Source organism: Corvus hawaiiensis, chromosome 14 (assembly GCF_020740725.1).
Source record: "Corvus hawaiiensis isolate bCorHaw1 chromosome 14, bCorHaw1.pri.cur, whole genome shotgun sequence".
Classification (NCBI taxonomy): Eukaryota; Metazoa; Chordata; class Aves; order Passeriformes; family Corvidae; genus Corvus; species Corvus hawaiiensis.
In genome coordinates, this window is record NC_063226.1 from 20190772 (window position 1) to 20217872 (window position 27101).

Here is a 27101-nt window from a genome sequence, read left to right on the forward strand (position 1 = left end):
AAGTTACTCTGCAAATCTAAGACAGAATGGCTTACTCAACCTCAAATTCCAGGACTCTGCTCATCCCAAATACCCTTTTAAATATGGAAATAATATGAGAAAAGCACGAAGCTCTTCACACAGAAAGCATTTTTTGGATGTGGATGCTTTCCACTCTAGCTGAAGAGCGTTGACAGAACAATACCTCAATTTCCTTTGCAACTGGCACGTTTAGGCTGTAATTTTTCCTTCAGAGAAGTCAGACATTTAATTCTCTTAGAAGACTACATCAATGAACTAACAATTACTGTAAGGAGACTTATGCTGGCTGGGGATATGATCCTCAGGCTTTTTGTTTTACAGTCTCAAAATAAATTTTACCATGTCATTCTTACCATCACCACATCGCCTCAGGACAAACAGAAGCTGTTTGAGAAACCAATTTTCATCTAATGACAACTGAACCAGCTAAATAAAACCTGACATTTTAAACTTTAAAGAAACATTCAGAGCCTTGGAATTGTAATGTTTATGTTCTAGAAATGACATTGAGGTCGTTTAATATTCCTTTTCTTTACAGGAAACAACCACAACAACATAAGAAAGTCTTCATCCTATCTGAGGGAGGGAAATATCAACTGGAAAAAGTGCCAAGAGAGATGATAACAAAATACCAGCATCTGGAGAGCTGTGTGCTTGGCAAGCATGCACGTCATTTACAAATGTTTGCCTTTAATTATATTCCTGGAAGACTTGGGTGAATAATACCACTGAGCAAGTTGCCACTTTCCAAACCCTGCCACTTCATCCTATGGAAATAAATGCAGCCCTCATGGAAGGGTGAGTGTATCCAAGGGTATCACCACAAAAAATGGGAACTCGTGCCTCACACTGCCCTGGTACCTGCCAGATGAGGGGGGAAGGATGCAGCTGTGTGCCAGGATATCCACTGCACCCCCAGCTCCTCTGAAAGCTGCTGGAGTGGGGAGGACAGGGATGCTGCCAGGAGCCACTGTGCGGTTTTGCTTCCTGTCATGACACAGCCAGCAAAGAAAGGCACAACTAAAACCAAAGAATTTTCGGAGGTGACCCCAGAAACAGGATTGAGCCATCAAATTGATGTCATACGGGGCCCACTCAGTCACCAGACTGTACTGGAGAGGTCAGACCTGAAGGCTTTATAGCTCCTTGCTCATCTCTTCTTCTGGCCAAGCCCCATCTTAGCAAGACCTTCCAGGCAAAATAAAAATAAAATAATGGAATTCACAGAATAAGGGTGAGCAACAGCTCGATTCTGGGAACATTTTGGCAATTCCAAGAAGAAACATGTCACAACTTCCCCAGCTGAAATCATTAAGGACAAAATATTATGGGAGGAATGTTTTATCCAGTCAGAAACCAAGATGGAAACGTGCCAAGCGATGTTTTCATGATGCCTCCCATACTCAGCCTGTTGGGGGACAGACGAGGTGACAAACAGAGCACAGTGACATTCCCAAAACTTTGAAAGGGGCCAGGGACCAAAACCCCTGATATTAATATTGAGGTGTACCAGCTTATACCACTGGTGGGAATAAAAGTGAGTTAAACTATGTTTATAAGTGTCTATTGTTCAGTAAAGGATGCTTTCTTAAAATAACATCCTCAAGAGAACAAAACAGTATCTGTTTCAGTCTCAATAGAGCTTCATAAATTACACACCCATCTCAAAAAAAGTGAGGCCCTCCCAAGTCCTGGAGCACTGTGTTCTCCCACATTTTCCTTTTCCAAATGAACACACAAGGTCTCTGCAGGGTGAAGCACTCGGCCAGAGCTGGGCATCACCTGCAGAAAGGTGAGGAGAGACATAAAATCCTAGAACAACATGGAACTCCTGATCCTGTTTCTGTAGGACCTTCACAGGCACAGAAACAGAGCCCATCTGGATGAAATCTCATCAGCTTCTTGGAGCTTCTTGTTTAGAGCCACAGCACACTGTGCTCACCTCAGCCTGGATGTGGCCTGCAGACTGTGGCCCAGGAATATGGGACATGGACAAGGGTCACACAGCTGGACATGACCCCCCCCAGAGTGGAATCCCAGCCCCTGCCAGCAATAACTGCTGGGAGGGATTCAGGGAATTAAGAGATCCTTCCCTGTTTGTTTGGCTGTGTGAGAGGAGTCCTGGGGCACCACACACAGCTCTGCTCCACTTCCTGGCTCCAGGAACAAAACAGCTGGGAAAGGAAGTGCTTAACAACACATCTGCACCAACCCTCTGTGTTTGGTGACTGCTCTGTCCAGTGACTTCTCCTTGGACCCACCCTCTTTCCCATCACTACTCTTAGCACAGAAAGAATTTTTAAATTCCCCTTATAGAGCTACCACCACTCAAATCCTACAGCACAGATTCTGGGTCTCTGCCTGCCTTCCAAACGCCACAGAGTTGCCCTGGGGTGACAATGCAAGTCCAAAGTGCTGCTTCACCCTTCTTGCCACAGCAGCATCCTGCTTCCCAAGTCCCTGCCCCATGTCATGGGCACACATCCATGTGCATATATGCATTTAAACACACCCTTGCCTGCCTGCTCTGGGTTCATGCCCTCACAGCCCATCATACAGGCTTTATATTTGTGTTAGAAATTGGGTTGGTCTCATCACAGACAGAAATGCTGTTGCAAATGAGTCAAGATTTCAGCTTGCTGGGGGTTTACATTGGAGAAATTGATCATTGTATGTGAAGTTTATATTGTTCAATTTAAAATTCTCTTTAGGCAAAATGCAATCCAATATGAAATATTTGCTGTTAACAGGATTCTCTCAGGGTCCAATGCACAGCAAATTTCCAGAAACAAGCCTGTTAATTACTACTTTGAGGCTTTGGTGACAAAGGTTGCTTGAGAATATGAATAAGCCAAACCCGCAGACAAAGTCAACACACATTTTCCAGTTTGTCTGGTGATAGCAGAACACCTGCAGGAGCTGAGGCAGGGCTTGCAGCAGAGATGTCACTGCCACTGGGAAAGGATCAGTGTCATATTGAACATAAATTAGCACAGTGGCCATGCTCTAGGCATTTAAACCCTCCCATCCCCTTTTCCTGGCACCAACATAACATTTCCTCAAGGGATTATTATACATTTTTATTATGTTCAACAAGGTATGTCTTGTGGCAGCTGTCTCTTCTGCTGTGGCAATAAAGGCCCTTCCCTTTGCACTACAGGTGTTGGCTCCGTAAGAGATTAGCTAACAAGAACACACGAATAACAATGTTATGCTGGAACTCAGGAGACTCCTTTGGAGTCTCTGTGGTTCCTCAGGAGGCTGCTCTCAGATGTTGTGAGCTGTCAAGCACGTTTTACATGCCTAATATAACAAAAATCCTCCTGTTTGGTTCTTCCTTTTCCAGCCAGCTGTGAAAAAAAAGCCCAAATGAACCTCCCAGTTGTGAAACACACAAACACACACTCCAAAAACCCCACCTTTGCTACTTCTTGGCCAAGCAAGGGCAAGGGACTGGATGAAAACAGCTGTCTGGAGCTCCCTACCTTCACCTGCCAGGGTGCTAGAAGGTGTCACATTCTCTTTTCAGAATACGTTCAGCGAAAAAAAATAAAACAACCCAACCTCAAAACCTTAGGAGAAAATAATAATGGGAGAAGGAAAACAACAAAACAAAGCCCACAATGTTTTCAGTGAAGTGTTTGGCTGGACACCATCAGAACATGCTGTTCCAAGTACCTTAAAAGACCAACAAGGGAAGGCTCTTTAGAGCTGAAAAATGTTTCCTTGCCTCCAAGAAATATTTCAGCTTTATTAGCATATTTGGGGAAAAGTTGCAACATTAAAATTAAAGCCAAAAAGTATTTTAACCCAGTAGTTACCCCCCGCAAAAAAAGCTGTCATTCCTCCCCTCCGTTTTTACAAAATGTGTGCACTCCTCAAAAAGACCAATTGCTTAGAACAGCTAGGACTATTATTAATTTCCAAATGATTACAGGATCATATTAGGGTAGCAGTAAAAGTGACAGTGTTATTCTATCGTGATGCCTTCTATGAGAACTTCCATTCCTGGTTGGCAAAATGAGAATTCCAGTTCCAATGGGTTCCAGTTACCTTTTTGATCTCTGATCAGCACATCTAGTTGAGTTATTAGCACTCTTATTTAGATTACATTTAGATTTCAACATCCCCTCCAAAATCCTGGCAGCTAAGTGCTTTAGAAAGTTTTGAATTTCAATGAATTCCCATGTGTCTCATGCACCAAATCACAGCTGACCTCCTCTGTCTCATCACACCAGGGAAAACCAGGTGGCCACCACTTCCCTTGAAAATGACATTACATTTCCAGCTGCTGGAGAAAATGATCCAAATCAGCCGATTTCACCAAATAAGACAACAAGAAAGCAGACTCTGAATCCAGCTGATCCAGAATTACAGCCACACAGGAAAGGTAAAGCTTGTTTTGACCTGGATTTGAAAGACCTTGCCCTCCACTTTTGGACACGTCCCTGGGATCTTTGTAAAGCCTACATTTCCAGCCTGTGGATCACCAGGATGCAAGAACAGCAATAGCTGTACAGACGATCACTCACTCCACTAAACCTACCCTCATTAAACAAACAAAGCTCTCGAGGCAGATTTTTAGTTTCTCCAACAACAAAAAAACCCCAAAAACCCAAGGTCCAGAAGCCAAGTGCCAGCACTAATTTTACCCTTAAAGAAACACAGAGCACGATGAAACCCTACCTACCCCGGCATCTCAGACGGGGGCAGCTCATTGTTCTACCCATAACGTGCACCCATCACCCTCCCGGCTCAAAATTAATTTCAACAACGTGAAGACAATTCCACTTAATTGCAACTGCATCATCTCCTGCAGGATGCCGCTGCCCCTCCTGCCGTTTGAATGTGCAGTTGCCAGGGCAACGCGTGTGAGGAGCATGCTTTTGTGCTGCCACTTGCATCCTCGGGAGCCGTGCCAACATCGCAGCTCCGGCAGCTGGGATGGATTTAACGCCTTCCTCCCCGGGAGCCGCGTGTCCTTCCTCCCATCGCAGGGAGCAGCCAGCCCTTGGCAAGCTGCTCCTCCTGCTCTGCAGATCGGCACCTGCACGAGAGGGACAGATGGCTGCAGCTCAGCTCGACAGCACCGAGCACGCAGGGTGCTGGAACAGCTCCCCTCAAACGTGCAGCAGTGCCAGGCTCCATTTGCAGGAGGTTTGGGGTACACGGTTCGTCCTTAACGAGGAAAGAAAAGATCCTTCACCATCATTTACGAGTTTTCTTCTTCTGGTGGTTTCCCAGCTGCCTGTTGTTGTCCCCTCACCCACCCTCTCCACGCTAACATCACGGCTGGAGGGCTACATGGTCCCTGCCTCCACAATTTTAACCTTAAAACCACGATTAATGTGTACAGAAACCTCCCCATCAATCTCTCTGATTATCTTCCAGGGCAGACTGCTTCCCAGAGGTTAGCTCTTAATAGCTCTCCTATTTCTTTAAGATGAAGGGTTTAAACTTAGGTCAGAGCCTACTTTTGCCTATGACCTTTTATAGCACTTTTGAGCCTGCAAGGCTTAAGCCCTTCTATAAAAATTAAGGTGCACTGCAATCATTCTCTTTATATACACACACATGCAGTTAACAGAGAAATATCTGACTTAAAACTTTGCCACAGGTAATGAGCTGTAGCTGAAGGTCACAAGCTAAATCTGCTTTTAACGGCAAGGAGAAGAACTATTTGCAACAATGGCAAACAGCCTCCCTGCCACTGCACTCGTGTAATCACAGCTAATTACAGCATACAAAAGGGCCTGTTAAAATGATCACCAGTGTCATCTAGGAAGTCCTAAAATCCTCCAGTAGCCCTGTACAGCTGCACTCATGGAGTGAATGTCTGAAAGTCACCCACTGAAGGATGTTGGAGCATGTGGAGGACAACATCCATGGTGTTGAGATCCAGGATGGGACAAACACATAAGGAAAAAAAGCCACTTAGGACTGATTTCCTCTTAGTGCAAGGCTGAGTCTTTCACAGCCCTTTTCTGCTACCAACAGGGCCCAGAGAAGCACAGCAAACAAACAAACTGCAAGACATTGGCTCACACAGCCTACCACCTGAAACCACCTTTGTGTCCCCAGCTTTGCTTGAGGCACATAAAAGGATTTGTGAGCTCCTTCAAAGCTCAGCACCACTCTTTGAAACACATTTCCTCACCTCCCAGATGCCATATGTGCCATTATTTTCAGTGCAAACACAAATGTCACAGCACACAGAGCTTTGCAACCTGTGTTTACCTACGCTTGAACAAGAGTCAATAACCACCAACAGCAGAGAAATGTGAACAATTCTGGGATAGGCAGGGAAACAAGCCTAAACTTCAGCTGTTTCAGTACATTTAGCCTTTGCAGAATAAGTATTTTTTTCAAGAAAACAATAATTAAATCCTGCAAAGTTTGAGGGGTGACGAGGGGATGTGGGGAGGGACCCCTCTTCTGACTGAGCAAGAACATGGCTGTCACCCCATATTTTTAACTGGAAAAAAGTGGCTGAAGGAATTAAAAAGGCACATTCAGATCTGAAAAAGTGATCACTGAACCAAGAGCCACACTCCAGCAGGGAGCTGGGAGCATGGAGAGGGGATCTGGCAAACCAGGCAAGTGTTACTGTTCACAGGGGCTGCTACAATCCCATCGCTTCGCCACACTGAAGGCAGCAGTGCAGCTACACTGAGAGCACATCATTGCCGTGCCAGCTGATGGTATTCCCCTTTAATGTCCACTCTCCTGCAGCTCTGGACTCCCCCCAGGCCCCATCCTGGCAGATATCCCAGGGTGTGATAAGCTGTCACTCCACTCCATGCCCCAAAACCGCTCTTGCAGTGGTAGTGCAACTGCTCAAAGCCTGACGCAGTGCCAGGACACCTCCCTCTCCTGCAGGCACCACTGGGCTCCACACGAGTCCCAAACATAAGCAGATGTCTCTGGTCTTGTTCAGACTGGAAAACAGGGTTAGACTGCAGTGACACAGCTACAGAGGAGACAGAGGAATTAACTGATGAACAGCATTGCATCTGAGGGACGTTTAACCCAAGTGTGCTTACAGCCAAGTCTTTCATGACCCTCATTCCATGAAATTTATGAAAACTGGGTTACTGTTAAATATTCTGGAGGACACCGAGACCACAAGTCCTGCCACTGGTGAATAAAGAACATTAATGCAAAATCTCTAAAGCTCAACCAGAATAAGTACCCACGCAGGAACTTGCCCCAAGCTTCCTCTGCCTTCCAAATGAGAGCAAAATCTTAAACAGGTAGCAAGGTAGGGGAGGGTTTAGGGTTCAAATCAGCACTTTTAAATGGGAAGATGTTTCAGCTCCCGAGACAGCAAATCGTTTTCCACCAGTTAGAAGCAAACAAAAGCTGGTGCTGCCTCCAGTAAACACGTGAAGGTGCAGAAGTCAGAACTCCTGAATTCTCTGGCACCTCGGTCCTGGATAAATCACCAACCGGCTCATCCCACACTCCCCAGTTTGGGAAGTGGGGAGACACTTGTCCTGTTTATTCCTAGGACTGTATCATCCCAGAACACAACAGTGCCTCATTTCCTGGACTTTTCAACTGCATGAAATTTTCCAGCCCTGAAAATGCTGGAAAACTGGTGAGAAGGGTGGAGAATGGGGCCCATGGCATGCAGTGTTTCTAGGAAAAAGGGCACTGGGCTGTGCACATGCAACTCTCCACCTTCAGCCAGGTATCTGACCTTTGGAGTTAATGGGAATTTAATCAAGCAGAGCAGTGTCCCTCCTGTGGGCTGGGACACAGGAGGGGTTTCTTGGGAAGCAGTTCAGCAGCCCTGTCTCATGGTGTCTTCCTGAACACAAAGCAGCTCTGTCTTCCCAGAACATAAGGGTGCAATCACAGCCCTTTCACAAGGAGAAGATGTAGATCAAAGCAGAATCAGGGCTCATAAAACCCAGGGTCAAGCGGGGAAACCAGGAAAGCACATGATAAGAGCCTCGTTCTGTCGGATCAGACTATTTTCCTTGATGAAGAACTAAAGAATGCTGTTTATCTCTGAAGCAAGCTTACCCACTCTTTCCTCACATGCCTGCCTGCCCTGCTTGGGGGACCTCTGCTGTTTAACACTGACAAAGATGTCCTTGAGATTCCATCCTTTTTGCGAGGTCAGTGAAAACGTTCACACGAACCCGAGGTTTAGTTAAAAATAAGACAAAGTATCCATTCAGCAGTGACGGTCGTTCCTGGGTGTTTTCAGCCCATGCTGAGCAGGACCACCACAGAGAGGCAGTGTTTGCCTCGGAAAGGAGTTAACCAGGACAGGTGGCCCAGGACATCCCAGATAGAGCCAGGCCAGAGGCTTCTCCTGCCTCTTGGCAGGACACAGCTGCCCCCAGCCCCACTTCAGCCTGGCAGAGGGGGCAAGCTCCAGGGAAATCACAGGAAAAGAGCAGGATGGGCTCTGATGCTAATATCAGTGGGCAGAAAGAATGTCCACTAACAGGAGGGAACCTTTCTACTCTTTTTCCAACAAACCAGAAGGTTTTTCCCCACAGAAAACCTCCCCAGGAGGCTTCCTGCATGAGCTGAAGGACTCTGGAAGGTGCTGCACCTTTGAAAAGGTGGTGCTGAGCCCAGTTGTTATTGTACAGGTTTATCTCAGAGGAACTGGGGTATTAGCAGAGCCCAGTGTTCAGAAAGACCAGCAAAAACACCTATCAGGGAAGGTTTAGATTAGATAAAAGGAAAACTTTCTTTACCGAAAGGGTTGTCAAGCACTGGAACAGGCTGCCCAGGGAAGTGGTTTTAAATACCTGAAGATATTCAGAAGATGTGTAGATCTGGTGCTAGGGACATAGTTTAGTAGTGGTCTCAGCAGTGTCAGGGTAAGGGTTGGACTCAATGACCTTAGAAGCCTTTTTCAACCTAGAAGGTTCTATGGTTCTGTGTTGTTGGCATCAACACCTGAACTCACCCTCTGAACTTCTCAATAGCAGAGGCCAGGCACTGGTGGGATATGGTTCAACATCTCAGGCGTGTCAGGTGAATCTGTGCATGGTTTCATGATGAATGAGAATGAAATTAATGTGAAGAGAACATTAATTAATATGAGAGGTTTCCTACATTAACATCATGTTTAATGTGGGTAATAACTGAATGCAATGCTCATCACTGACCTACAGTTAGACTTCAAACCACTGACCACCACCTTGAACAAACTCATACACACAAGAATGGCCCAAAATGACATCCTTGGCTAGAGTTTAGCTCTTGCTTCACATCTCTTACAAAGAACAAACACTCTTCCTGACCTCACCGTGAGTGGTTGCACAGCATTTCCCCTTCTAGGAGGGGATGAAAGACTCCAATAAACAGGAAAGCGCTCAGAAATGAAAATAAACCCACAGACTCTGGAATGTCTTCTTTTTCTTTCCTAAATTCATTCTCCCCATTCTTCGGTCTCACGTCTTACTTGGAAAACTGAAATGGGAAGCAGGAAAGCAACGCTGGGACTGCTCATTAAAATTCCAGTAGAGAAGCTGCTGTGAGGAATGAGCACCATCAGGAAAGAACAAGAAGCAGCAAAAGAGAGAAGCAGTCTCAGGCCATCCTGGCAAACACAGTCCAGCCTTGGTCAGCCTCATCTGTTGTCCCCTGTCACAGAGGACAGAGAACAGCACCAGCTGCATATGAAGGACATCACATTGGCATCATGTTTTCTAAAGAAAGACACCCAAGTTTGTCCTTCCAGAAGATTAACTCTAATCCCAAAAGTAGACATGAGTGAAGTAAAGGAGAAATTCATCACGCTTAAGGGAAAAAATACTGCATGCATCTGGCTAGGGGCTTCCACTGTCCTCTCCATTACACTTGTGAGAGTAAGAGAACAGATGACACTGATAGAAAGCCGGACTGGGAATGGGTTTGTGTTCTTCTGAATTGTTTTCTTATGGCTGTGAACTGATTTTAAAATACATGTGAAGCATAAAACCTCAGAGCAAATCAACTAACAGACCCCATCTATAGGTAGTATTAATGATTTGAAATGCCCACTACATTAGTCACAATTCAAAGCAAATGACATATTTGTTTTCCTGTTAAGATGCCAGTAAAAGTGGCAAATAGACACCAGCATTCTTGGTTGCTTACAGATAATAGCTGTTCTTTTGGCACAGAAAATCACTGCTGGGTAATTGAGGTTTTACACAAGTCAGAGGCAAAATCCACTGTGAATTCAGCATAGCCATGCAGAGACCAGAGATGGCATCAGCCAATAAAAGAAAACTCTCCACTCTCTCTGGGTAGAACCTGGGGCTAAGGCTTCAGCAAAACAAACTGAAACAGCTGAGGGAGAGGGTGGCAATTCACAACAGAACAGAGGTTTGCTGTGACACCTCTTGGTGGAAGTGTCTCTGCTGGAAGAGACAGCAGGAGTTCATCCATTACCTTTGGCCGCTTCCACTCCACTTTCCCTCTTGCTGCTGAGTCATAGTAAAGGGATTCATCCGAGGCTGGGAACTCGGGATCCTCAAAGAGCCGGCCCTGCTGGACGCACTGCCCCTTCAGCTCGTGGTACTTCTGATCTCGGAAGAGCTGCACTGATGAAGACATCTTCCTGTCTAGATAGGATCAATATTGGACAAGCTATGAAGGTTCTTGAAAGTCCATGGCTGATACCACTCCCTGGTCTTTAACAAGGGAGCATATAACTTGTTCTAAACGAGATTACTGATTTAGTTAAAATAAAGCAAAACAACCCAGATTATAAATTAGATCATGTTAAAGACTAGGAAAGTATAAAACCCAAAAAGATCTTATATATAAGGATCATATTTTTGTCTGAACAGAATTCTTACCAGGAAAAAGCCCAGACCAGGCAAAACCCAACATTTTGCTTTGTCTAATTGATTGGAAAGGTAGCAGAGTGAGGCTTGGCTCTCAGTCTGCACCACATGTGAAGGGCTGGGCCATCTTTCTGTCCTACATTCTTCTTCTGGCCACTAAAGCTTGAACTATCCACTCCAAATCTTATGCCTAAAAAAACCAAAACCAGATTTCCACATTTCTCTATCTTAATTTAAGTGACAGTACTTTGGCTTGTACTATTGTCTTTGAACTTTATGGTACATTTCAGGAAACTGAATTCCCAGAAGGAGAAAATATTTGCAAATAATTGATGAGAATGAAAAGCATTAAAAAAAGCACAACAACAACAACAAAAAACCCAAACAATGTGTTCTGAGACCTTAACTCCCAGAATCCTGGCTATCAGACTGTGGGTCGCACCCACTGAGCTCAAATAAATTGCTCTAAAACATTTTACGAATGAGAAATCAATTACAGAAATCACTCAGGACAGTTTGAAATTTGGAGGACATGAGGGATGCTACATCTGCTTCAAGAGAGGGAGTGGTGAGAGCATCTGAACTTACTCTGTTTGGAAAATTCTTGTGTGTCAGTTCCTCTCCTCTTCCTTCTGGACACAGGTTAAAGTTAACAATGGATCTCCCCTTCCTTGCCTACAGCAATAAAGACAAATGCAAGTTGAATTAACCAACATCCTGCTCTGGAGCATGGCACCACATTGTCCTGGCAGCCACTTGCTGTGTCCAGCTGCAGTGAGCTCAGCTGGTGCTCCTTGAGCCACCTGCAGCATGAATTGGATGAGATTCCACCAATCTGCAGGAAGCTAAACCAAGCTTTTGCAGGTGTGCAAGTGAGCACAGCGAGAGAAAAACTGAAGAGTAATGAGGAACACTTGGAAACATCAAATTTATCATGGTCTTTGTTCTTGTGAGTGAAAACTGTTTGTGGATGCCCCCTCCCTGGAAGTGTCCAAGGCCAGGTTGGATGGAACCTGGAGCAACCTGGGATAGTGGAAGGTGTCCCTGCCCATGGCAGGGGGTGGGACTGGATGGGCTTTAAGGTCCCTCCCCACCAAAGCCATTCTGGGATTCTGTTACTTTCTGGTTATTTATCTCCCTCAAAAAAGAGTCACAAGGCCTCTCACTTGGCAGGTGGCCTCCCAACACAGGGCAAATAGATTTGCTTCCCCCCACAAACCAGTTCTTCAAATTCAAGTGCAGAACAACTTGCCAATTTTACAGGGGTACCTCAAGGACCACAACAAAATAGTTTGACTAATTTGGGTGGGATATAGATTATTTCATGATAACTGGCATTCTTGATCATTAAAAATTCCCCATGAGCTATCTAACATTAGCCCCTGGGTGATGAGGGTTTTGTCACTGCCTAATTCATTGAGATAGGTCTTTCATGACCTCATTCCCCTGCCCTTTCTCCCTTTCTATCTGCCAGACAGGAACGTGAGTCCTTCCAGGATTAACACTCCATTCCACAACAGCCTGGAATGTTCTGTGGCAACGCACAGGTGATAAAACAGTGCCTGCCTCACCCTGGGCTGCACAGCAGTGCTCAACGAGGGGAACACCAACAAGGAGGAGGCTTCTCCTGCAGCTCTCTTATCCTGCCCCTCTCAAGGCTCCCTGTGACATCTGGAGTGTGTTTTAGGGGTTTCAGGCTCCCAGGGCTGCTCATCGTGGCTGCTGGATGTTTCACTCCCACCCAGGAGGCACTGAACTGAAGTCCAACCACCATCTGGAGAATCAGGAGGAACCCACATTCACAGGAACCCAAAACTGCCCATTTTAAACGCATCAAAAGTATCTCTTTCTCATTGGAAAGCCCTCCATCGAGAATGTCAGCGCAGTTTCTACACAACAGCCTGCTGGTTTGAGAGCTGTGGATGGAGGAGCACAGCTGAGCCCTTCTCTCCTGGGGTGTTCACCTACCAGGACATGGCCTGAGGCAGACCTGGCTCCCATTGCAAGGTTTATTTTTGAAGCAGCTCCTGGTTTTTGACCCTCAGTTGATGACTGAAGTGCCCGAACTAAGAACCACACTCCTTCCTCCAGTCGGGACACGCAGCAGCAGAGCATCCCCTGCTCCAAACCCACAACTTTACCCCGGTTCAGCTGGCACTCCAACCTTGCAGTGCTGAGGAAACACTGTGCAGGGCTTGGCAGCTGCCCTGCCAGGGCTCCCTGCTCTGCCGTGTGAAACAGAATGAGCTGTGCACTGTGGACAAAGAAACACAGTCCTAAAAATACTGCACCCCAGCTCACAGACACTCTGCCACTGTGCAGAGAGAAGGGACCACTCCAGGGGAGAAAGGAAGGGGGGAAAAGCCCTGACGAGCTCTACAGGTCACCCAATCCCCCGTGGTCTCAGCAGAAGTACAGCAGGTCTCATGTCACTGAGCTTCCAACCTCTGAGCTTTTAAGTCTTTCTCTGCTGCTCTGTTTTCTCAGAGAGTTTCCTATTCTTTTAGAAAAAGGGTTTCAGCAGAAGAGTGAAGCTGAGCTGGTGCAGAGTCCCCTCCTCAGCCTGACCACGGAACAATGTCAGTTTTACTTACAGTTTATACTCAGAGATGATTCCTCTGCCGGGAGCACGGCTAAATCACATTCAACACTGGGCAAATACCACCTCCTGGCCTTAGGAGAGCCATAAATTAAAGGGACATTCACTTGATATCCAGGTCTTTACCAGGGCATTAAGATAAGCTTCAAGTGCTAAACTGTTCAAGAGTGTTTCTTTACACTCACATTTCCCTGTCTTAACCTTTCTCTCCTCCAGCTGCTAGACCGGAGATCCACCAAAACCAGCACTGAGTGTCCAGGCAGGAGTGTGAGGAATAACTACACCCTCCTTACCCTTGAATTCATGCAATAAATACACAAACCTGAACAGAAGCCACCTCTTCTCAGCCCAGTTTTGTTACTCTGTGTAACCAAGTGACATGCAGGGTAAAAACTCAGGCAGAGCAGTTCTTGCAGCTGTCAAGCCAAGCCATCCCTCCCACTCCCACCCCGGCCTGAGGGGTGCAGGCACAGCAGGGCTGGGTTTTTCTTAACCAAAGCCAGCCCTTGCAGCCCCAGAGGTCAAGCAGCTGCAGAGGGCCCCCAGTGCCAGATGAAACTCCTCTGCAAGGAGGAGCTTGGTGTGTTGTAACATAAATTCCATCACACACCCCACTTTGCTGTTCCAGCTGCAGGACTCTGAGGAATTTCCATGCGCAAAGTGCATTTCCAGGCGGGATTTAAGGCCACAGATGGACACAGCTTTGAAAATGAAACTGCTTCTTCCAGAAGTGGATCCTGAGATCAGGCCCACCCCAGCCTCAGGCCCACATTCCTGCTGGCTCAGGAGCCCCCATCTGGGAAGACCATGGAGGGATGCCAGAAATGATGCACACAGCATATTCCATGCTCTGGGGTAGCCTCCCAGGCTGAGAGAGCTGAGGTGGTCCAGCCTGGACAAGAGAAAGCTCCAGGGAAACCTTAGAGCAGCCTTTCAGCTCCTAAAGGGAGCTTATAAAAAAGAGGGAGAGCAACTTTTTACATGGGCAGACACTGATAGGACAAGGGGAAGTTGTTTTAAATTGAAATAGAGGAGGTTTAGATTGGATTCCAGGAAGAAATGATTTCCTGAGAACTGGCACAGGTTGCCCAGAGAAGTGTTCAAGGCCAGGTTGGATTGGACTTTGAGCAACCTGGAATAGTGGAAGGTGTCCCTGCCCAGGGTGGTGGAATGAGATGAGCTTTAAGGCCCCTTCCAACCCAAACCATTCTGCTATTGTAGGAACCCAGTTTTAAGCTTATTGTCCATTTGCACGTACCAAGTTGTCACCTTAGCAGGAACAACAGCCACCCACACCTGGTTGTCAGGTTTCTCTTTTGTACCTGCAGTTGTGGGCCTGTCTTGACAACACACAAAAACCTCCCAGCTCTGAACTCTGCTCCTTCAATACTGACTCCTCACCAAACCTCAAAGCCACTGTTTGGACTATGACAGCAAAACAGGGACTCAAATATTTCACTGTTTGCAAACATAGTTTCGTATTTCCCCAAACATCTCTGTCTCCATAGTTTGCTTCAGAACAATCAAACCCGTGAGTGCCTCCAAAAAAGCAGCTCTGCAGCCAAAAGCTTTAAATGACTCTGAACTGGTTTTCTGTAAAACTAATTAAAGGAACTTCCAGAGCTCCAGCTGGAAAAGGTTATTGCTCTCTCTTGCTGTGCAGAGTGATCACAGGTCCTTACGATGCAATGACTTTGCAAATCTGTATTAAGGGTGCAGGGGAACTTAAAGCAGTTGAAAAGCTTCCACTTCATAAACACTGTGGTGTCATGACCTTGGCTGTTCCGCTGCTACTGCTGCAGCAGAAGCACCTCTTCTGGAGAAACTTACTCATTCAAATTCTCTAAACAGCTCAATACACTAACTTTATGCTGGACTGGATATCCTCTCTTCCTCGGCATAAGCCAATATAGAAGTATAAAGTCAATGTTAAATCTGTGTCGTGTGGATGTGCATTAGTATGAATATATTCAATTTTGATCAAATTTGCTGCACAGGATAATTTAATAGCACCCTGTCCAGTATTAATGACCGTGAGCCAGGGCTTCTCAGTAGTTTTGGATGGCAACGCTCTCCATGACTGGGTGAAACACCAAGTTTATTGTGTGCTCTGGGCTCTGGGGATACCATGGTTGTGCAGCATTAGCCCTTCTTTCATCCAGTATTTGGATTTTCCAACAAAATAAGATTAGTTTGACTATTTTATGGCCTCTGTAACTCAGTACTTTTATAGGCATATAAAGATTTCTCCATTAGCTCAGCTCAAGAATTAGCTACAGGAAGGAGATACAAGCATCTGCCTTCTCACAGAAACAGGATGGTGCCAACCTTGTTCTGCTGTGCAGTTTTGCCACACTTAAAATTGAGAGAGGAAAACACATATTTTCATCTGGGAGTATCTGCCCATATCCTATCGCCTCTGAGCAGGAATGTGGGGGAGAGTAATTGGACATCAGGAACAGGACTGGCCGCAACCTGTTTGCTTTCATGGACGGCATCAAGGCCTGGCAGAATCCTCAGGCTATAATAACCAAAGCTTTTCTACCACAAAATTCATTACAACACTTGTATTGCAACAGCACAGTGCTTAACCAGGCTTTTCTTCCAGGTCTCACTGGACTGGGGAGGTTCTGTGGCATTTCAGCTGGGAGTTGGGATTTAGATTGCACTGCAGAGGGTGGGTGCTGCTTCAGGGCCAAGCCTGACATTCCCTAAGCCCAGGAGTGCAGCAGGAGCCCTGCCAAGAACCTGGCACTGATTTTCACAGCTTGTTCTCTCTCCTACCTCTCTACCTCTTATCTACCAGGAACTGGTGAGATAAAGAGTAAACCCCTTCTGACCCTTCAGGATGGGAGCACAGAAGCAAAGAGCTGCTGAGAAAAGCTGCCCTTGCAGGTGACTGTGCCCAAGGGGGAACAACTGCATCTGGCATGAGCAGCACCCCAAATTTGTAGGGCTGATGGTCAGAGGTGTGCGGGATCTTCTCAGCTTGAGAACTGACTGAAATCAATACAAATCAATATATGATTGTTCAGCAGTGCAGTGCTGATTTCATAGTCAAAACTACTCCAAGTCCTGGCAGAACACATTCAGGGAGGATAACTCTGGCTGGACTCCCTCCCTCCCCTCCTTGCCTTTCCCATGGGAGTTTATCCCAGCCTGTGAAACACTTTTAACCATTTTCTCTCTCCCCTCAGGCAAGGGCAAAGATTAAAAAAGCCATGGGGCTAGCAGCAGAGGAGACTTTTGCCTCCAGCTGATTGGTTTCCAGGTGAAATGAAATGCTGAAATTCTTAAAGACCATTGCAAGCAGAGACAAAAGCCCGTGGCTCCTTTCAGGATTTCCCAAAGTGCACAGGTGTCTCCATGTTTCAAAAAACCTTGTCCATCAGTGGCTCCCAGTACAGCCTCAAGATCAGTCACATTTTCAGTTAACATTAGAGAGGTACAATTCCAGTTAGATTTTTTTTTAAAAGTAATTTAGTACGCTAGATGCCAATTGTTACAATTAAGATTAATCCAGTCAAGTGATCTATTAAAAGCTCTGAAGAAAATGCAAACAGCATTGCCACTTGATTCATTCAAGCCAAGGTTTTGTGCTGAAACCACAGGAAACAGCTTTCTTCAGAATTCCAGTACCTCTCCATTCTGCCTTTTCATAAAAGTTAGCTTAAAAAAAAAGAGATTGCAAATCAGAAATTCCTTATCAGGCCACTCCATTATTTTATCTATCCACTGATCAATTATTTTAGATACAGTACAAAAATGTCTCCTTCACAAGAACCATAACAACGAAAAAAAGTAAAACACCCCCTTGAATTTCACAGTGAGAGAATCCACGGTGAGAACTGACAATATTTTGGAAGATCAGAGACAGGATGGCAAATGGAATTATACAAGCAGAGATCAAATGACACTTTATCAATCTGGCCCCTGTAAAAGGTGCCTGTAGAGAGAAGAGTAGAATGAAACTGGTTATCCCAGAAGAAAGGAGAGCACCCATGCTGTGGCAATAAATCCTGCAATAAAGTTTGGCTCAGAGTTAGCACAGAGCTGTGACTTTCTGAGAGAACTAAATATTAAACAAACACAAGTAATCCAAAGCATTTTCTCCTGTGCTGGCTGAAGTGCTCACTATGGTTCACACAGAGAGTTTTCTCCCTGTGACAAAGGTGAAAACCCAGTAAACACCAGTCAGGCACTCACCTGGCTGAGGTCAGACGCTGCTCGGGGCACATCCAGCTCCAAAGTGGCTCCTGCAAACACTGATCCCTCGGCTTCTTAACCTGGTATTCTGTGGGCTGTACCACAGCCACATCTCCAAGGGGGTGTGTGTCGGGATAACTCCTCCAGGGATGTCCCAGGGACAGCAGGAAAGCTCCGCTCTGACCGAAAGTGCAGAGCCTCGTGCACTCCTGACACACAAACTGTCAGCTGTGGCTGTGGCTGGAACTGTGAATGAACTCCTGAAGAAGCAGATAAGGCCAGGCTGTTTGGCAAGAGCTGCAGGATTGGTTTGGTGTTTTTGTAGGGAAAACAGATTGATGTGCACCATGAAAAAAAAATGTTACATTCCTTATTAGGCTGCACAGCACTCATCCTTCTCCTCTCCCTGTCCTAGTAAAGGAATTGGTATCACTTTATGGGTTTAGAAAAGTTTAAAACCCAGGAAATAATACATTTCTCTGTGCTGTGGCAAAATAAAAAGTAGGACACAAAGAAATTCTCGACAAGAAATGGTTTTGGCAAAACAAGCTTCTCTCCATACTTTGCTCAGCCTCAATTTCCTTTTGGGTAAATCCTAAACATCTGGGTGAATTTGACTTGAATTTTTCTCATTTGAGGACTATAACACCTTTACTTTGCCCTTATGTGGCTTTTACTTGTATTTTAGTAAATGTAGTCCAATTTTTGAACAAGAACCATTTCAAAATGCTTTAGAAAATTTCATCATTCTCCCCAATTTTCTTCCCCCATTTAATCCTCATTTTAGCACAACTGGTCTAAGTTTACAAACAAGTTCATTCCTTCTCCTAAACATTATTATTATTGAGCAAATCTCCCAGAGGAGATTGGATTTCAGGGGATGAGTTACATCCACAAAATACTCTGAAGATGATTAAGAAGTGTCACAAATTTCTGTACTGCAAGGTTTGCTGCAGGATTATTTGCTCTTTTACCCCAACTCCTTTTGAAGGCATGCTGAAATCTGGACTGAATGTCCCTGGAAGCTGCCACTAGAGTTCTACCATTTCAGGAGTAAAAAAGCTCTACATACTAAAGCCATGTGTTTCCAATTCCTGACTGAGTTTAAACCAGAGTTTAAAGCATAACAAAAAGCTGATGCCTGTATATTACACACACACTGCGATTCATTTGCACAGCTCAGGGAAGAACATGAAAAACCCCCACAGGAGCACAACAAAATTCCACTCTGTGAGCTGATAATAAATATTCACAGCTTATAAGATGTGTTCTCACAGTAGCAGCCTTTGCTTTGATCCAGTGAAGAGCAAAACCATGAGAACTTTTTTATGTGAGTGGCATAATCCAAGAATTGTGTGGGATTTGTCTGGGCTGAGGAGGAGCTCTTGCTGGAAGTCTTGTCAGAAATAGAAATTCCTTTGGACAGGCAGCAAGATGAGCCCCACGGATGACAAGCAATGGAAAAAAAAAAATCCTGTAAAGGAGGTCTCACTTACTGTGAACCATTGAAGCTTACAACATCATACCTGAAAGCCTTGAATGATCCCTGCAGCTTCCTCGGTGGCTGTGTCCACTCCTCTGGTCTGGTTTCCATCCACGGTTGTGCTGCATCTCCTGGTGTCCCCAGTTTCCTCACTGCTCTCCTGCACAGCCTGCAAACACCCCCTGAGCAGCGTCCCCTGCTCCAGATTTGTTGCTGTCCAAACCTGACTCCTCCTGCACCCCCAGCAGGCAAACCAGAGCCCAGAGCCAGCCTTTTTTTTTTTTGGAAAGACAAACCACACAGCACAAGTAAACAACAGAACTTGCTCCTGTGCAAGGTCTTCTACACCTTCAGCACCTTGTGTTCAAAGCCCATTCGTACCTTGATAAATTCCTGCCCATCACCTTGCACACACACTCCAGTGCCAGGTTCTTGTGTCCCACCAGAGCTATGTTCATCTATTATTCACTTCATTTCATGGGGCAATTTATTAATAAAACATGGGGTGGTTTCCAGCAGAGATTCGACTTAAATCCTACATGTTTACTCTACTCTTTTTAATTTAAACAGTTGGAACAAAGAAGAGCCCAAGAGGCTGAATCTGAAAACTAACCAAGATTCACTGAAAACTTTCAGAGCTGTGTATCCAGTTGTGTCTGATTTTGCTCAACAACAGCATTTTGAACCTGGATCACTCATCCTTTGCGTTGTGGAATTTTGATATTTCTCCCAAAGCATAAATGACAGGAAGGGTTGGAGTAAGGGATCGGTCCCAGACTAGCACTGAACCCTCTGCACAGCACTGAGCTAAAAAAGCCCCTAAAAGAGAGGGCACAGAAAGGGCTGTGCTTTGCCCCTGTCTACAGCTGTCACAGAAGCTGAAGAGTACAGGACAGGATCCATCCCCCGCCTACCTTAACCACAAACATAACAAAATTTCTACACCTTGAGAAATCAAAGGCATCTCAGAGACAACAATGATCTGTTGTGGGGACAGACCAGGCAGCACTGCCCTCCATCCATCCATCCATCCATCCATCCCTGCGGTTCCCCGGAGCAGCAGCGTTTGGAGTGATTTTTCAGGCAGGCTGGGCACGGGGGGGAAGGAGCCTGAGGAGGAGCCCGGGAACACCCCTGCGAGGGAGCGGCCCCAGGATTTATTTCCCTGAAGGACACACACAAAATCCACCCTCCCTCCCTCCTGTGAGCCCGGGGGCCGCGAGGTGGCGGCATCGCCCTGTGATGCGAGGGTGGGAAAGGCAAGGGATGGGTGGGAAAGGCAAGGACAGGGGTGGGAAAGGCAAGGGATGGGTGGGAAAGGCAAGGACAGGGGTGGGAAAGGCAAGGGGTGGGTGGGAAAGGCAAGGATGGGGTGGGAAAGGCAAGGATGGGGTGGGAAAGGCAAGGACGGGTGGGAAAGGCAAGGACAGGGGTGGGAAAGGCAAGGACAGGGGTGGGAAAGGCAAGGGAGAGGTGGGAAAGGCAAGGACAGGGGTGGGAAAGGCAAGGACAGGGGTGGGAAAGGCAAGGACAGGGGTGGGAAAGGCAAGGACGGGTGGGAAAGGCAAGGGAGAGGTGGGAAAGGCAAGGATGGGGTGGGAAAGGCAAGGATGGGGTGGGAAAGGCAAGGGAGAGGTGGGAAAGGCAAGGACGGGTGGGAACGGCAAAGGAGAGGTGGGAAAGGCAAGGACGGGTGGGAAAGGCAAGGATGGGGTGGGAAAGGCAAGGACGGGTGGGAAAGGCAAGGGAGAGGTGGGAAAGGCAAGGACAGGGGTGGGAACGGCAAAGGAGAGGTGGGAAAGGCAAGGACGGGTGGGAAAGGCAAGGATGAGGTGGGAAAGGCAAGGACGGGGTGGGAAAGGCAAGGACGGGGTGGGAAAGGCAAGGACGGGGTGGGAAAGGCAAGGACAGGGGTGGGAAAGGGAAGGGAGAGGTGGGAAAGGCAAGGATGGGGTGGGAAAGGCAAGGATGGGGTAAGAAAGGTAAGGACAGGGGTGGGAAAGGCAAGGCAAAGCAAGAGGGGTGTAGGGAAGGCAAGGCAAGGCATGGCAAGGGAGGGGAAGGAAAGGCAAGGGAGGGGTAGGCAGGCACTGTGGGGATCTGGAGCTTGAAGTAATATTAAAAGTAAAGGCAATAAAATTGTTTTATTCCATTATTGTGTTGCTTTTATGTTCTACAGTATTTTGTATTAGAGTATTTTTATTCTATTTTTTTATTCTCTTATTAAATAAACAGTGTTTATTAAATAAAGATTGTAGGACTGGGGCCACAGGGGATGTAAAGCCCAGGGGCTGGAGCTGGACCCAAACCCATGTGGGGGAGCTGAAATAAATCCCACAGAAACAGGGATGGAGCTGCAGCTCAGGGGCTGCAGGAGCTACCCAGGGGCTTCCAGCCCAGCCAGTGGTGTCAAGCACAAGCCGGGGGTGGAATCTCAGTGGTGTTCCTGGGACTCAGAACCAGCCCAAGGGCACCTTTTGGGATGGAGAACCTGGGGCTCAGTGGCTGTTCCTTGCCCTTATTGCCGGCTGGGGTGGGATTGTGGGAAGGGGTGTGTTGGGGGTCAGGTCTCGTTAGCCCCTGTTGGGATGGGTGTGACAGCTCATGGAGATACTGAAGTGATGACAGTGACTGATTCATGTCCTTGTCAACAGCCCTGGGCTGGAGTGAGAACCAGAAGCAGCTTTTAGCTGGAGGCAGAGGGAAGCTGAGGAGCAGGAGCTGAGACAGCAGAGGTGGCAAGACATAAACATGGTAGGGCTGGGGGTGAAACTCCTGTGGGGCAGCGACAGGGTAGGGACTGGGGGGCTGGAACTAAAATGAAGATCCTGCTGAGAACCTGGAGCAGCTTCACCTGTCAGCAGCGGGGAGATGTGGAGCTGGAGTGGAAACAGCCAAGCTGGCAATGAAATGAAGCTTGTGGGGCTGGAGCTGAAATCACTGTGGGGTTGGGATAGCAGTTGTTGGAATGGGGGAGCAGCTGTAGTGATGGAGCTCATTGTGGGGCTCGGCTGGAGCCATAACGAAGATCCTGCCATGAGAACCTGGAGCAGCCTCAGCTGATGGCCAGGGGAAGATGTGGAACGAGCTGAATCGGCAGAGCTGGCAGTGAAATAAAGCTGGTGGTGCTGGGATAGGGACTAAAGGAGCTGAAATCACCGAGGGGCTGGGATAGGGACTGTTGTGACCGTGGTGTTGGGAGGGCAGAGGGGCACAGGGCTGGGGAAGGGGCCAGGGAAGGGGCTGGCTCTTCTCCCTCAGCCATCTGTGGCCCTGGGCCCATCCTGCTTCTCTGTGTGCCCATGGCTGAGGCCGGTTCTTCCCCAGCTTCTCCCCATTCTCTGGCAGTGAGGGCCCTGTGCAGTGGCAGCAGGATGGGTGTTTTTGGGGCACACGGGACACGTCCCCTGCTGCCATTCGCTGTGTGGGCAGGCATCAATCAAGCTGAAAACCACACATGAAGAGAAAACTCCCCAAGGAGCTCACAGAGACAGGAGTTCCCTTCTCTTTGAATTGCCATTTGTATTCTGAGTGTTGTGTAAACATTAAATATTTAAAACATTGCCTGTAGCACTCTTGTTTCTCAGTGGGATTTGGATAAAGCTGTTCCTGTCTCAGGGTCATGAGAAATGTGCTCGGGCTTAGCGCTTTCCCCTTCTCCATCGGCGATGCTGAGGCCTCCAGGAGTGCTGCCCCTCTCCCACAGCCTGAAATCAGAGCCTTGTTTAATGTTGGCAGGAGTTGGACAGGGCTTGGCTCATGTTTGCCCGGTCATTCATGGTCTGTGGGATGCTGCTGCTGCAGGAACATTGTCCAAGCCTATCCCAGCAGCTCTGCACTCCAAGACAGAACCCCACTGCACCAAGCTTTAGGTTTTTCTGCTCACTGCAGTCCATGTCTGCTTTGGAGCCTGGGAGGTTTCACCTTGGACACTTGATCATGCAATGACATTTTTTTATTTAGTGAAGATCTGTCTTCCTGCAGTTTCAGATGCCAGGACTGTTCTCACAGTGCTGGTGGTTTCTTGTGCTGGTACCTCTCAGCACCTGTTTTAGTTTCCCAGGTGAAACTCTTTACATGGAGTCTGAAGTAGTGACTATCCATCCTGCTGGCACCTGGAGTCCAAAGAAATTCTAAGCCCACTTTGGGCACTTGCTGTGTTTTGTCTGTGGCCCCAGGTGATTCCCTAGGTGACACAGAAATCTGTGGCCACAGCAGGAGCTGAAAGTCTCCTGAGTTGTAGCCTACTGCTCTAAATACTCTTTTCCTAGAGCTGGTGCCTGGCATTAAAGTCACAGCTGATCTACTTTTCTGACCAGAAAAGCAGAGTATCCTGAGTCATTTAAACATTTAAGGATATTAAGGGTGGGCTCAGTTTTATGTACCTAAATCTGTGTCAAGGGGACAGAAAGGTGTTTTTCAGTTTCTGTTTTAATCCCATGAGGGGATGCTGCACTGGCCCGTGTGTGCCTGGAGCCTGTTGCAGGGTCCTTTGTCACAAGGCACAGGAATAAGGGAATTGTCCTTTAAGAGGGCAGTGAGGAGAGCACGGGAGGACACATTTGCCCTTGTCCTCAAGTTCTCCAGCACATAACCGCATCACTCCCCCTCGTGTCCCCTCCCCACCCAAAGCGTGACCCATTCATTTGCAGAGCTACAAAAGCTTGGCCTCATCTCCCCGTGCTTGGCTCCTGCTCCCACTGCATGTGCACAAGCGGTGCATGGGTGGGCGACCTCATTTGAGAGCTGATCTCATTATAGATCAAGTGTGTTCCTCCTCTCATGTATCTCACAGTTATCTTCCTCCCCGATGAGGACTCCTTAATTAAAGCATGGACAATTTGTAACAGAACAGAATTTTCCAAAGATTTTCTTTCCTGCTTGCAGAAATGCATCGCTCTGCAGAGGCCAGGCTGGCCATGTGTTAATTTGAAATGAGGGTTTTATTGCTGCACCCTGCTCTAGGTGCTGGTCACCCTTCTAAAGCAGTTCTGGAAGAATCGCCATTTACAGGCTGCTGACAGATTTGGCTGTGGGTTATTCCAGCCAGGCTTCTGTGCTAATTCAACCTTATGTTAGCATTGGTGTCTTATTTTCCAGCAAAACTGAGGCCATGTCAGAGAGTGGCATCTTTGACCCCCTCTCTGTCCCCAAAAAGAGCAACTGAGTTCTCCTGTTCCACCAACCCTGAAGACCTGAGCAGCCCCTGGTGCCTCTGGAAGGTCTTTCTGCTTTCTCTGGTGTTCTCTTCCACAGGCTGTGGCACTCCCAGAGACCCTGCCCTGTCCCCAAAGGCACCGAGGCCACATCAGAGAGTGAGGGAGCCATGCTGCCTCCAGGACCCTGCCAGTGCTGCCCAGCTCAGCCCCTGCACCCTGTCACACTGGGGGATGTTCTTGGGTGGCCTGGTTTAACCCCAGCCACCAGCTCAGCCCCACACAGCCACTCAGTGCCTTCCTGGGCACGGGGAGAGAGTGGAAATGGTGAGACTGAGAAAACTCATGGGTTGAGATAACAACCGTTTAATGGGTCAGAAGGGAAGAAAATAATCATGGTGGTGATAATAAAAAAGTATTACAATGTCCAAAGCGAGTGATGCTCAGTGCAGTTGCCCAGCCCATGGATGACTTTCCCCCAGCTTATTTGCTAAGCATGACTCCAGATGGTCTGGAATATCCCTTGGGTCAGCTGGGGTCAGCTGTCCTGACTGTGACCCCTCCCAGCTCCTTGTGCCCCCCAGTCTCCTCACTGGCAGGGCATGAGAAGCTGAAAAGTCTGAGCACAAACACTGCTTGGCCGTGACTGAAAACAACAGTGTGTTATCAACATTATCCTCACACTGACCCCAAACCACAACACCTGGAGCTGGTGCTACTGGGAAGAAAAAAAGTCTCCCAGCCCAAACCAGGACAGGGAGCTCTTAGTCAGGTCTCTTATGTCCAGAAGATATGAATATTAAAAGTTTATTAATAAGCTTGTAAGGCAGCTAGAGATGCAGGTCAGCCTGATGAGGCTGACAATGCACTGATACAATTAAAGCAGTGTCACCAGGGTGTTTATCCCACCCAGGGGTTTTCACAGCTCCCTGGAGAATCTCCCCACGGTTATGGACACTCCCATCCATTGGGACACCTCTGCTTTAGAAGGTAGACCAGCACTGGTGTGTTTTCTGGAGAGCAGCACACAGCCAGCCTGGGGTGACAACCTGAAAAAAGGTTTTTAAATCACAAGATTTGATGGCAGACAGTGAAAAGGAGCAGCAGAGAGAGGAGTCAAACTCCAGATTTGATGCCCTGGGCTCAAGAAGCCCAAAATCTGAACACAGATGCCAAGCATCATTTCCAGTGATCTAAAATCCTCCTCTGTGTTGTCTTCACACACCAGGAAGAGGAGAAGACAGCAGCCAAGGGGTTTTGAACCAGGCCAGAACTTTTACTTCAGTCCAAGCAATTGACACCACACAGGGCCAACACACTCAGACTGAGACTTCTCAGGAGCAAACACTTCTGCTGCTCTGATTTGCCAACATATTCTGGCATCCCTGATGTACATTTCTGTCTAGATCCAGGCTGATGCAGAAGGAAGGCTGGGCTGTGGAAGCTGAATTTTACTGTCACTGACACAACAGTAAACCTGGAGTGATTCTCTGTGTGCCAGAGGAACTCCTGCTAAGACAGCAGCACCATCTCCAATGGCTTGCAGTGCTGGTTGGGGGTGCCACACTACGAGCATTTGGGTTTCCTTTTAACTCTGTCCGGAGTCCCTGGAATAGCTGTGATAGATTCACACAGCAGGTTTCAAATCTGCCATTTTCTGGACATTTTGCCTGGGCAGGAGCACTTCCTTGATTTTACTGACCTCATCCAACACACAGCCTCTGCAAGAGACACCAGGGTGCTTTGTTGGCTCTTGCAGGGCACAGGGACACGAGCAGAGAGTTTTCAAAAGCACTCGTTCTGCTTTTCTGACATTTCCTTCACTTTCAGCCCATGCACATTCAGACAAAGGCTGCCCTGAGAGCCATTTTCTCCTGGTTTCATGATGAGAACTGCATTTTTTTCCCATGTGGTCTTTCCTTGCAAACAGAACTGCACTGTCTGTGCTGCTCTGGCCTGTCCTGGCATGGTGTGATCAGCCAAGGGGGTGCCAGCACTTGGCCAAGAGAGACGACTTGTTGGTAGCCCTGGTGCTGTTTGCCAGCTGGCACAGCCTCTGCTCTGGCCCAGAGGGCAACGAGGACACCCTCCCTGGGCTGATGTGTGCTGGCCACAGGGAAAAAGGGAGGAAGGGCTCCATGTGAGCATGAAACACCCTGGAGAGTCCAAGGTCTTTCAGAACACCCAGTCCGGAGCGAGGATGGCCAGAGCTGACTCACCACACTCACTTTTACTTCTGCAGATGTGAAGCAGAAACAAACAGCAAAGTGGCTGGTGCTGGACAGTTCACTGAGGAGGTCTAAGCCTTATTATCATTTCTCAGGGCTCACAGGGAAGAAAGCTTTTGTCTTCACTGTGGTTCTGACAGACAGGCTGTGAAAAGACAACTCGGAGCTTTTTCAGGCCTGTGTGGGAAGGCAGGACAAACACAGCTCTCAAATCTCACCAAACTTTCCAAAACTCACGTGGGACCACACAGGCCTTGCCCAGGCCCTGGGTGCCAGGACAGAGTTCAGCTGGGGCCCACGTTTGCTGCTTTGGATCAGCAGTTTTCACTGCAGTGCTCACACGGGGAAAGACCTGCCCTAATTTGCCCCTTTTCTCCCAAAGTGGGACCCACAGCCCAGCCCTTTAGGCAAAAGGATGGGTCCTGCACACATTGGGCTGCTTCAGTCAGGCAGATGTGGGTCTTCATTAATTCAGGGACATCAGGTTCCCTCCCCAGTCTCTTTTTTTCAGCATTTACACAAGTGGGGCAGATCTGGGAAAGCTGAGGTATCAAAATGAAAGAGTGCTACTATAATTCACAAGTCACAGTCAACACACACTCA

The 27101-nt window shown here is 47.4% G+C and overlaps 1 protein-coding gene across 4 annotated transcripts in view; it reads right to left on the reverse strand.

Moving 5' to 3' along the window:
• Positions 1-19262, reverse strand: part of CAPN6 (calpain 6) — a 50675-nt gene extending 31413 nt beyond the window's left edge. The window contains exons 1-3 of one of the 4 annotated variants that reach the window (XM_048319100.1): positions 19158-19262; positions 11415-11501; positions 10429-10601 (exon numbers count right to left, since the gene is read on the reverse strand). In XM_048319100.1, coding sequence (XP_048175057.1) covers positions 10429-10593 — 165 coding nt within the window. In that variant the 5' untranslated portion in view covers positions 10594-10601; positions 11415-11501; positions 19158-19262. Of the gene's footprint in view, positions 1-10428; positions 10602-11414; positions 11502-13420; positions 13500-13747; positions 13826-17631; positions 17917-19157 lie in introns of those variants that run through there. The other 3 variants (XM_048319099.1, XM_048319102.1, XM_048319101.1) reach the window with 3 other exon arrangements.
• Between the last annotated feature and the right edge of the window lie 7839 nt (positions 19263-27101).